This window comes from Cebidichthys violaceus, unplaced genomic scaffold (assembly GCF_023349555.1).
Source record: "Cebidichthys violaceus isolate CVI_PGR_0920_01 unplaced genomic scaffold, fCebVio1.0.p SCAF_150, whole genome shotgun sequence".
In the NCBI taxonomy this organism is placed as follows: domain Eukaryota; kingdom Metazoa; phylum Chordata; class Actinopteri; order Perciformes; family Stichaeidae; genus Cebidichthys; species Cebidichthys violaceus.
In genome coordinates, this window is record NW_027176319.1 from 214,355 (window position 1) to 226,675 (window position 12,321).

A 12,321-nucleotide genomic window follows, 5' to 3' on the forward strand; every position below is an offset into this window, starting at 1 on the left:
AGAGCCAAAAACACACACATCCCTGTCTACATCAATGGAGCAACAAGTGGATAGTTCCCTGGAATCAGCGTCACAAACAACCTGACCCAAGTCCAAGATGAGTGTCACTTCTGGCGCTTCAACACAAAAGTATTTGGGTCGTAACAACAATCCTAATCTCTAATAACAGCCTTCTTTCACGGGTTTCCCCCCCCGGAGTCCTCCAACTAACTCCTTCCTCTAATCCAGCATCTCTCATTTTCCCATTGAGCAGATTACAGAGTTCGCATTACGCATTTGGTTGGTTGGCCTCTCACCTTTGGCACTGTAGCCTACATCTGCACAAACACACACAAAGACAGAACTCACCCAGGTTCTGTGTCAGTTAGTGGTTGCTGGAGGTTGTGGTTATATTACATGACTGGTTAAGAAAACACATTGACTGTAAATGCTTACTTATATATATATATATATATATATATATATATATATATATATATATACAGACTGAAGAGAACTACAGGGAACAAATGACACAAACATCTCCGCCCACTAAATGTGGAAGAACAGGTTCAGTTCACCGGCCGGCAGGAGGAGAACGGATGCTTTCTTCTTCAGAATAACCCACCTAATCAACACACACACACACACACACACACACACACACACACACACACACACTGCACTACAGCCTGTAACAGGTGGCTTTATTCTACTCATTTTGCACAGAAAAAAAACATCCAATACTTGATGATTACAGCTTCACAAGTTGTCAGATTCACTTGATTTTCATTAAACAAACACTTTGGCTGCCATTCTAAATCAACGCAGCTGAAGTAATCACGTGGGGCTCTGGCAACTTGTGACATTTCGAGTGCTTGATAATCTTATCCAAAATCCAGAATTGCTCACATAAAGAGTATTCAGCTGCAGTCGCTCCCTTCATAACCAGCATCATTGTATGCTGAAAACAGGCCTATAAGTGGAGAAAGCTCCACACTGTGCCTCTGCAGAGTCTCCCGATGGACACGTTCATCTGATTATGGCCTCAATCAGCCCGACAAAAAGAACCTCTTCGTATTGTTTTCATTCAGGCTCTGTTGATCGGGAGAAATTCCTACCTTTGCCTGCCAAGTTGTTGCCAAGTTGCGTCACCAGCGGAAGAAACACGGACTTTGACAGGCGCGCTCGAATCTCTCTCCGGCTTCAGCAGCAGCGGGGCGCGCGCGAGGCGAGCGAGACACAAACTGTTAAAGAATGGCCTCTGTCCTGCTATTTATAAGCCGAGCCTCGGTAGCCTACATCCTCCTCCGACCAGCTGCTGCACTTTCACTTGTGCGCGTCACACAGAGAGGATGTGCGTCGCTGCAGCGGCGGCAGCAGTGCGGTGCACGCGGCGCTACGTACCTCCTCTCTCCTCCTCTCCCCTCCTCTCTCCTCCTCTCGCCTCCTCTCGCCTCCTCTCGCCTCCTCTCTCCTCCCCCCTTTCTCTCCCTGTTTCTTCAACGATAAGGCTCATCCTCCCTTGATCTTACGTTTACACTGATTATCTTGCTGAATGTCGCGCCAAAAACCAGATAACATGCATCGCTGCGGTGCTGCGTGTGTGTGTGTGTGTGTGTGTGTGTGTGTGTGTGTGTGTGTATGTGTGTGTGTGTGTGGGTGTGCATCCTGCAGAGTTTCTCTCCATCTTGCAGGAGCGGTGACTATAAAGGCCTCGTTCTCGATCCTACAACGTATTTTTTTTTGTTGTTGTTGCAAAAGAGAGATGATCCAGAAGCGTCTTACCCGCTCATCCATCTCGGTGCAGTCTGCAGCAGAACCGGTCGTCGCAGCATCCCGACCGGCAGCCTCCGCGGCCATGGCAGCAGAGTGGAGGGACAGCCGGCTGGGTCTCTGCCAGAGAGAGAGAGAGAGAGAGAGAGAGAGAGAGAGAGAGAGAGAGAGAGGGAGGGGGGAGGGAGAGAGAGAGAGAGAGAGAGAGAGAGAGAGAGAGGGAGGGGGGGAGAGAGAGAGAGGAGAGAGAGAGAGAGAGAGAGAGAGAGAGAGAGAGAGAGAGGGAGGGGGGAGAGAGAGAGAGAGAGAGGGGGGGGGAGAGAGAGAGAGAGAGAGGGAGGGGGGAGAGAGAGAGAGAGAGGGAGGGGGGAGGGGGGGAGAGAGAGAGAGAGAGAGAGAGAGGGGGGGGGACAGAGAGAGAGGGAGGGGGAAAGAGAGAGAGAGAGGGGGGGGGGGGAGAGAGAGAGAGATGGAGGGAGATGCTCACTTGTAGGATTTAATATCAATTCTGGGCCACATGGCATTAGTGGGCTGCAAATCAACGTTTACATGTAATTTAATATGCAGTGATGAGGTTCAGCAATCCATTTATCTTTAATTAAAAATAAATTATTAGCCAAATTGGTGATATAAATTCATTTATTTTTATTTACATAAGATTTTATTATCTTTTCATTTGGACTTTTATTTTATTACACTTGTTTATTTGAGCGGGAGAAATAATCAGGGAAGTGAAATCAGCTCAACTATAAATGATGCACATGCTCTATAAGATTCAGGCTGGCTCATCTTGGGAAGACCGTCCCACCATTCATCACAGGCGTGGCTGACATTTCTTCTCCCATCGAAACTCTGCAGAGAAGATTTAAGAATAAGTTATGTGGAAATGAATATGTTTCAGAACATGGTTTGATATTGTGGTGTGGTTCCTAAATAAGCCACAAGATGGAAGCACAAAACAAGAGACTCAATACTGCAGAACAAGACGAGACGTTAATCACTGAGGAAGAATGTTTAAAAGGAGGGGAAGCAACTCATTTACTCGAGAACTGTTTGACCTTAACTGATTTTTGTAACCGATTAACCACATTCAACCAGTTTAGATCAGCACCTGAAATCAATATGATACAATATAAGAAGCCCAGAAGGTTTACGGCATATACATCTTTCCTAAACTACATTTAGAAACACTGAACACACGTAAACACTTCAGGTAGAGGAATGGTCTGACCCATATACATGTGGGCTTTGACATATCAAGTTTGAATATCACAAATTGTTCAAACAGGCTTTACAGGCCTAAAATAGTTTAGAAGACAATAAAACCTCTAAATTAAAATAAAATATTGCACCCCCTCAAACAAAGACATCTTTTATGATAAAAGTTAGAAAACACTGCTTTAAAAACGCTAAAGTGTAAACAATAATCACTTGTTAATAATTAAAACAAACAGGCATCACTGTCGTCCACTGTTGTAATTAAATCAGAGAAGCAGGATGTAGTTTTAGGATGTTTGTGTCTGCTGCTGCAGCCTTACAGATAAATAATATTAATAATAATAAATGTGAGGAGGAATTTAATGCAACAGCACATGACCGTTTACCGTCTGTTAATTGATTTTAATTGAGCCCTTGCGTGCTGTTTCTTAGGCGGTAATTCTTTGAGATCAATATGAAATTCATGAGCACACCATTGCCTCCACACGGCTCTCAACATGGCGATGGTTGACTTAGGCTAGAAGCTAACGATGCTAGCAGCGAACAACCACGAGCAAACAAACGGGCAACAGTGCTGGTGAAGCCAACAATGTTTTCCTGAGGGGGGAACTGGAGGTTGGCAACAAAGCCGTGGTTTGGGGACATCATCATCAGCGATAACCGCCGTCATACAAGTGAAGAGAAGAGCGGCGGCCATTAGCTAATGTTAGCTAGCTAGCTAGCGCAAAACAGAGAGACTGGCACCAGTCAGCTCGGGTTACAACACATACAGAGGGAGAGCTGCTTCATTCTCTGCTGGAGAAATTACTCCACTCTATCTTTACATTTATATTTACAAGTAGTTCCTGCTATATTAATAATCTGAATCCCTTTTTAGCAAGAAACCAAACTGCCCAAACCAAACTCACTCATTTGGGTAAAAGAAAATTACTATGATGTAAAACGTTAAATGAGTCTAGAGGGATGAAAGAAGATATAATCTGCTAATCTGACTTTGTAATGCAATTAAATGTATTAAATCCCTGATATAAATAGCTTTTATTTGGCCGATGCATCAACCACCCCTAGGAGGACTCTGCTTCAGCTTGTAATGTCTTTAAATGTCCACAGAAGGGCAGAATGCACCAGTAATCTAAAGAGAAGCACACACACACATATATATATATATATATATATATATATATATATATATATATATATATATATATATATATGGGGGGGGGTTGCATGCACATGCAGATAAAAAGACAGAAAGAGGAGGGAGTATTTGTGCAAAATCAGTTTGTGCCTTTGCGCTTAATTCAATGAAAAGCAATCAAACTGAGCATAAACTGGTCTATTTATAGCTGTTTATAGCCTCAGAGGTTTTAATCATTCAAAAGTATTGAGTGGTGTCACATTTAACCTCAATGCAGGACACGCTACTGCAGCAGTCTGACGCTCATTCAATATAATTATATTATAAAATGGATTTTTGCTCCCATATAGAATATTTTTTTTTAAAGGAGTCCAAGGAGCCCTGATTGGGTCTGATTAGCCCTCTCCAACAGACGGGGATTAAGCTTTTTAGTCCGTAATTATTATAAAAGCACACGTCAGCAGATATCCACCCATTTTTAGAGAGACGTCCTGCTGGCCGGCTGTGTGTGTGTGTGTGTGTGAGAGAGAGAGAGAGAGAGAGAGAGAGAGAGAGAGAGAGAGAGAGAGAGAGAGAGAGAGAGAGAGAGAGAGAGAGAGAGAGAGAGAGAGAGAGACCCAGGAAACAGCAGCAGGAGAGCAGGAATATCCTCCTGAGTCAGCGCCACGACGCGGACACACCACGCTCTCCCCTCACGGCAGCGCTGCCTCTTCTGCGCCGATAATAAGCATCCTATGCTCTTCTGCTCAAGATGGCGGTGCAGGCAGCGGAAAAGGACGGAATAGTGAGTATATTTTTTGGGAGCTTTTACGCGCGTTCGTGTTTATTCCCCCCCGTGCGTGCATGCCGGATTTGATGTATTAGCGCACCGTGGGTGTCTTTTTAATCCGGCGTTTATTTAGTGCGGAGCGCCGCGCGCAGAGCATTTTTTTTTATTTATTTTTTTTACATTCGCGAGGCGACTCCTCTTTCATGTTGAGGGAAATCCAATATGTTGGAGGTGAAATGTATCGGCGGTGTTCGTGTGCGCGCGCGCGCTCAGATAGGCCGCTCAACCGGGCCATCACAGAGCAAATAAAATGCGTAAAATGCGCAGTTTATTGGGGCTGATTTCGACCTCCACATGGCGCACGACAGAAAACATGACCGGTCTGCTGCCACCTCGTCATTGTTGGGGAACGGAAGGCCACACACTGTGTGTATTTATCAATAAACAGGCCTGCAGCCTCGTGCTGGTTTACCTCAAATCAAACCAGTTTAATATCCTAAATCTACCTCATAAATGACAGTTTGCATGCTTTGTTTGTTTTTTTTTAGTCACCGGTGTTGAAGAACGTGGAGGATGACACCCTGCACGACTCGCTGGGGAACCCCGGCCTCATCTCACCTGACAAGGATTTATCTCGTCTGCTGGTATGAAAGAACTGTTTGCGTACAAGTTGTACATTGTTTTAGATTCACCGCTAATGGAAAGTCACTTCTCTTTGCGCAGACGGTGCCGTTCAGCGGGCGCATCCGGGGCGGCATGCGGCCAGGAAAGAAGATCATAGTGATGGGCATTGTCGACCTGGAGCCACACCGGTAAGATAACACCGCTAAACAATGCACGCACGCACGCACGCACTCCTTATCTGGAGCGCCTGTTCACCTCGACATATTTTAAACGCATTTATTCTTTTAAAGAGATAAGCTTTGTTTTATTGTTTGTTCTTAGCCAGTCAGACTTGGTCTCTCAGTGCGTGGGCAGCCATGGTGGCTTCTTAAGTATGCAGAGACAGGGCGTGCCCCAAGAAAGAAACAGCAGGGAGGGAAAAGAAAGGGGGTGAAAATGTGACCCAGTGGAGCAGACTTGTTTTGGGTGTGTCCTCTAGTCTTCATGGAAACTTGTGTCAAAACTTGGATGAAACCTCTCCATGACCTCATCGTGTTGAGAAGCTGCTGCTGCTGCTGGCACCGGTTTTCATGCCAAAGTTCACGTGGCTGAGAGAGAGAACCGCTCCAGAAACAGCTGCCCTTTGTTGCTATTGCTGCCCCGTCTGCTCTCCCACTCCCCCGCCCCAGAGACATCCCCCCCCCCCCCTCCAAGTCCTTCAAAACCTCCACAAACGGCAAAGAATCCAGTTCAAGGTTCTCCTCACAACCCTGAACCCCTTCATACCTTTCAGACCTCCTGCACTGACACGCTCCCACCCGCAACCTCAGATCCACAGACGCCAACCTCCTTCCATTAATTGCTTTTATTGTTTCCGTTTTTAACATGTACTATACAAGCACTATACAAATATGAAGTATTATAGTTTGGTTAACATGTCTACACACTTCACACAAAGAAGGCAAAGCTGCAGGGGGTAAAACCTAAACGATAGCATCATGCAGCAGCAGGGATTATGCATAATTAACACACAATGCGTTTGCTCTTACGCAGCAGAATTATGCGTTTGAATTATCCCAGATTAGTCGCTGGACTCGTATGCTGCCTGTCTGACCTCCTCTTGTTCCTCGCTCCCCCTCCTCCCTCAGCTTTGACGTGAGCCTGATCTGCGGCCGAGACTCTGAGAAGGAGGGGACTCCTCACGACGTGGCCCTGAAGCTCACCGCCCGCTTCACCGACCGCCAGTTCCTGCGCAGCGCCCGCATCTCTGGGAAGTGGACGGTGGAGGAGGCGTCCACCGACTACTTTCCCTTCATCCCCGATCAGCCTTTTAGGGTAAAGATCCTCCTTCTTTTTGTGTTCACATGCAGGCCCAGGTTGCTGGTTTCTTGTTGGAACACGAGTGCTTTGATGAAGATTGTGGGATGCTCCCTTTTAGCTCCAGCATCCTTTTGATCCGATTCGCCTCTGTTCTTCCTCGTCATGGTGGCTGTTAGGGTTTCTCTTTACACAATGGATCTTTTTTCCTTTGGAGCATTATTATTATTATTATTATTATTATTATTATTATTATTATGCTCTTACAACAAGAGCAGCAGATGAGTTGGAAATAAACCCCCAGTTAAACCAGATTAAGACGAGTTTAAACAGGAAATCTACCCTCAAAGGCTTGAAAAGAAAAATCATACGTTTTTTGTACGTCCACGTCGGAAGGACAAAGTGTTTTTCTGTAGTTGTTTCGAGACCAATTGTGACACAGGTAACATTGAAGCAGTGCACACAAATCAGTCAGCATGAGCTGCTGAAGGATAAAATACGGCGTTAAAACAAAACGAGTGCAAAAGACGGAGACGAAAGCAGAGTGAAGAGAAGCCGTGTGAGTCACCAGAAGCCCCACGACGCCATCTTACTGCGAGTTTAAAATATTTTGCGTTACGCAGAGTGTAGCAGACATCTGTTTTAATCTAATAAAACAACGTTTTTCTCACTTCAGTCATTTTTATTGCAGCACGGTGGTTTTGTCAGTCGAGCAGACGGGACTAAAGTGGACTGAAAAGGCAATTTTTTTTAAAATTTGTATTTCCAATATTAATAGTTAAATACTTCCACGCAAGATATTGCAATGCTGTGCTGTATTAAAGCTGCTGTGAATACAGACTGCATCCTATCTGTGCGCTGCATCAGGGTCATCAGCTGTTTGTGTGTCGGGGTTGAGCAGCAGCAGCAGCACATGCATGATGAGTAACTCTCATAAGACCTGAGGACGTGTCCGCTCTAATAATTCTGAAAATGCTCATGAATAACACATATGGTGTTCGCCCTAAAAATATCTGACGTGAACTCGCCAGACTTTAAAACAAGAGAATCCTCCTGAAACTAAAAGACAGAAGAAGAAGAAGAAGAAGAAGAAGAAGAGGAAATAACATTTTCTTTCTTTAAAGGCACAGCAGTGACCATCTTTGGCTTATTTTTAGAGTTGATCCCTGCGTCTCGTTATGTAACGCCCGCTCTCTGATAACGTGTCATTGTGTTGTGGCGGGTCGTGACTCCGCAGATTAAAGGCTGTCAGGCGGATGAGTTCTGTGGCGTGTGGACGGACGCTTGACTTGACGCGCCGCGCGGTTTCACGGCCGGACGATCTGCCTCAGGAAGTCAGATCACGCCTAGGAGTTTGTTTTCTTTTGTTTGTTGAGGTTCTCAGTGAGCAGCTGCAGTAAGACTCACTTTTAGCTCATTTATCAGACAGCGCTTTTGGTGGTTTGGTACAAGTTAAAACACTCTCTCCCATATTTTAATCCTTAATGTTCCTGAGTAAATGAAATATATACCAGGCTGAACACGCAAACGGCGTCGGCCTCCCCTGGTAACCCCGTGTTTAACGTCGCATTGCTATGAATTGTGGGTAATTCCCTTGGGGCAAAGTCTGCAGAAATGCGGACTCACGGAAAGCGTTCATAAAGGGTTTGATGTACAGACTTCTCATCTGATTCTAAGAGAGTGTCTTAATTATTTCCTGCATTAATCCGCCTTTTATTGCAGTTTGATGCTCCAGTGCTAATATCTTATTTTTTATCTATTTTTGCAGATTGAGATGCACTGCGAGCACCAGAGGTTCCGGATATTCGTGGACGGACACCAGCTCTTTGACTTTTACCACAAAGTGAAATCTTTCTCCTCCATCGACACGGTGCAGATAACAGGAGATCTACAGATCACCAAGCTCGGTTAGCGACGCCGCTCCTCCTCCTGCTGCTGCTGCTGCTGCTCGGAGCGAGGACATGACCACACACACAAACATGTGCGCCTGTTTACGTCATCATCCATAACCCATCATGCAACACTGCAGCAGCGTAACAACTGGAGGAACTGCGGTGACAAGTTAGAGTTCTTCTGCTTTCGTTTACATTCACTTATGCTCGTTCCTTTTCTATTTTACGATGATGCTTTTTGAGGGAATGATTGTGTTTCTCTTTGGAGCCCCGGTGTTTTTGTCAGATCAGGGATCTCACAGATTATTATTAATAGCACATTCATGCTGAATCCTTGAGGGATGCCGAAGGTAGAGGCAGTAACCAGTTACTCAGGAACTAACATCAGACTCTGAGCAGCTAATGTGTTGCTTATGGGTGGAAATCTCCACAATTTGGTGACTGATTTAAATGTTTTAATTCTGCAACTCTTCTAAAAAACCTCTTTGGATTAACTGGGAAAATGCATATTGATCAAGCTTAAAAGGAGAGATGCTGGTCATAGTTTGTGATAAATGTGCTGCAGAATCGGACCTGACATTTTTAAAAATATCCAAATCTGGGCTCACAAACATGATTATCATATCGGATGAAACGGTTTTAAAGTAAAATGTTGCAGGTTGTTTGATGCTTTCAGATTAGCTGTATTTATTGTTGCAGTTATCCTCTAAAACTCAAACATTTGATCACAAATGAACGCAGTATTACACTCTGTGCTCTTTAGGCGCTCCTTTGGGCTTATCCCACCACGCTGCAGTCTCACCGACCCAAATCCCCCAAAAACGAGGATTACATCATGAGTAGATGTCGTACTGGGCACTGGTGTGTGTGTGCGTGTGTGCGTGTGAGCGTGTGTGTGTGTGTGTGTGTGTGTGTGTGTGTGTGTGTGTGTGTGTGTGTGTGTGTGTGTGTGTGCGTGTGTGTGTGTGTGTGTGTGTGAGACTGACGCCGGTTTCCTGAAGATACAGAGTCCTGTGTGGCAGAACAGGAAGTAGAATTATGTCCGTTTACTCTGCTGGACGAGATAAGAAACTGCTTTTTAAAAAGAGTTTCATGCAAACCTTCTGAGTCGAACACTAAACCAATATGCAACTAATTCTCATTAAAAAAGAAGAACTCTTCAGAACTCATTTAAAAGAAAGTCAGAGTGTGCAGGTGTTAAACTAAAACCCTTCAGCTCCTGCTGGTATATTGAATGTATAGTATTCATGTTTCTATAGTAGCATAGAAGATATAGTGATGCACAGAATTATTACTTCCTGTCAGTTTTTTTTTTTTTTTTTTTTGGTGGACTGGCCGGTGCTGTTTTAGTCCATTTTACAGTCGTGTGTTTTATGGCTTCTTAAAGTGTTTCCTGAATCATTCCACTTCAGTCCTCACTGAGACAGACGGACAGACGGACGCTATAAAGCAGTTACTGATCTTAGCAATTAGCAAGTCAACGTTTGAACAAATGCACAGTGAACGCAGCAGTTCTCTGCAAAGCAACACTCCCAGTATTAAACGTACGATGTCTCTGTTTACACCTCTTAGAGTATCAGCGCTCACACATCCAGTAGAACTACGTTAGACCTTCGCTGCATATTTAACTCATGGATCTATTAATGAATAATTTACTAATCCGTATAACTCCGTTATAAGCCATTGATAAGGACAGCTTTTTTTTTGGTTGTGAGAAATCCTTTTTGTTTGTTTTTATATTTGGTAATAATGCAGTTATAAATGTTGATGCATTTATAAAGGTTCCTGACTTCGTGCCCCCTTTTTTTTTTTTTTTTTTTTAAGTCTTAAACTGTCGATGTGTTCCTGTATGGGGGGGGGAAAAAAGCTTTAAAGACAAAACGAAAGATTTGTCAACCCAGACGTTGTTCCTATGAATGGCTTGTAATCAAATGATCCATAAAACACAAGTTAAATGTTGATTAACCATGAATGAAGTCATTATTTACAGCGTGTTAGACAGCTATGGCTTGGACCAGGTTGGAGAAGCTTAAAGTTCATATCAAACGGAACAAGTGAGCGCGTGCTTTTTTTTTTTTTTTTTACACCTCAGTTTAGATCTAAACAAGCTTTCTGCTGCTGTGAATTTGGAGTAAGCCATGGCATCTGTGCAGAACGGCTGCACTGACTTCACTGCAGGGCACTCGGTGACCTTTTACTCACATCGATGAAGCTTCCTTTGTCGTGTCGTGCAGCATTCAGCACAACTCGGAGAGGCTTCCCATGCATTCATACATTCATACATACATGCACTGAGATTTTTTATTAGCAATAAAGCCGCCGCTCTGGAGCCGAGCTTGTTTTCTCCCTCGGCTCCTCGTCTGTCGCTCTGAGCGCTGGGTTATTTTTGGGACGCAAACAGGAAGTGAGCACAGTTTTGGAGCAGTTAAGAAAGTAAAATGAGCCAGAGCGACGCAGCTTCTAACTCCAGTGTTACAACAGAACAAACGTGTACAAATGATATGTAATCGTGTTGACCGGCTGTGTTTTTGTTTTGGATACTGTTTTTGTGATGGTGACCATCCATTTGTAAAGCTACCTTTTTAATAATGTTAATATACATCATGTAAGAGAGTATGACCATAACTCAGCGGTGTGTTTCATGGACGTGTTGAAGATTAGAGCTGCATACGATTAATCGATTAGTTGTCGACAATTAAATGAATCGCCGACTATTTGGATAATTGGTTTGGCTCATTTTTAAAAGGGAAAAAAAATCTAAATTTGTTTGATTTCAGCTTCTTAAATGCAAATATTTTCTGGTTTCTTTACTCTACGAAAATGAAGTGAATGTCTTTGAGTTGTGGCCTAAAAAGAGGACGTCATCTTTGGATTTGGGAAACACTGATTCACCTTTTTCTGACATTTCAGACAAACGGCTAATCGATTAATCGAGAAAATAATCGTTAGCTTCGGTCCTTCGTTGAAGTTTTTGGCTCCTCAGCTTGGAATGTTGGGGGAGGGAGATGAACAATTCAAGACTCTAACCAGGGAGAGAGAGTGTGTGAGCGTGTGTGTTAAACTCTCCATTAGCTGACTGTTTTTCTGCACAGTTTGATGCAGCTACACGATGAGCTGGATGTGGTACTGTTGCACTTTTCAGAAGCTGAAGCGACTCATAAGTGCTTAGCGTTCCCGTAAAAAACATTTTTTCCGGTACGTGTGCTTAGAAATACCCGATCTCCTAATGATCCCAAGTCCGTTGAAGATACGTGGAAACTATTCTTGCCTCTGAACTATTATTTGAATTGTTCTTTAACCCTTTAAAACTGAAACTGAATGTTATTCTCACCCTGATTGTAATCCGATTATAAATAAATACCCAGGTGGAAATACTGTTCATATCTACTATATGAAATCGGCCCCCCCCGGTTCTGTCCTCGGTTAAAAATGGAGGGCGTCAAAGCGTTCGTGACCTGTGTGTTAACCTGCTTCTGGACTTTGGATGTACATATTTAAAAACGAGGCCTCAGAGGAAAAACAAGCTGAGTTACAAGCATTTAGTTGTGCATGTAAGCTTGTACCTGGCGTTATTTACACCTCAACGACTGAGCTGTTACGATGCCAGTGTTCATTCCAGTCGAGCATGC

General features: G+C 44.0%; 2 protein-coding genes across 2 annotated transcripts in view; one reads left to right on the forward strand and one right to left on the reverse strand.

The window, feature by feature from the left end:
- The window catches only part of abch1 (ATP-binding cassette, sub-family H, member 1), a 20,972-nt gene extending 19,130 nt beyond the window's left edge, over positions 1-1,842 (reverse strand). Inside the window, 2 exon segments of the mRNA XM_068710372.1 lie at positions 349-374; positions 1,768-1,842. Of these exon segments, the coding sequence (XP_068566473.1) occupies positions 349-374; positions 1,768-1,842 (101 nt within the window).
- A 2,859-nt stretch (positions 1,843-4,701) lies between these two features.
- Positions 4,702-10,895, forward strand: LOC137872231 (galectin-related protein-like). Its single transcript, XM_068710369.1, has 5 exons — positions 4,702-4,895; positions 5,429-5,524; positions 5,604-5,692; positions 6,632-6,818; positions 8,569-10,895. The coding sequence occupies exons 1-5, from the start codon at positions 4,863-4,865 to the stop codon at positions 8,710-8,712; spliced, it is 549 nt and encodes a 182-aa protein (XP_068566470.1). The 5' UTR covers positions 4,702-4,862; the 3' UTR covers positions 8,713-10,895.
- Positions 10,896-12,321: the final 1,426 nt, after the last annotated feature.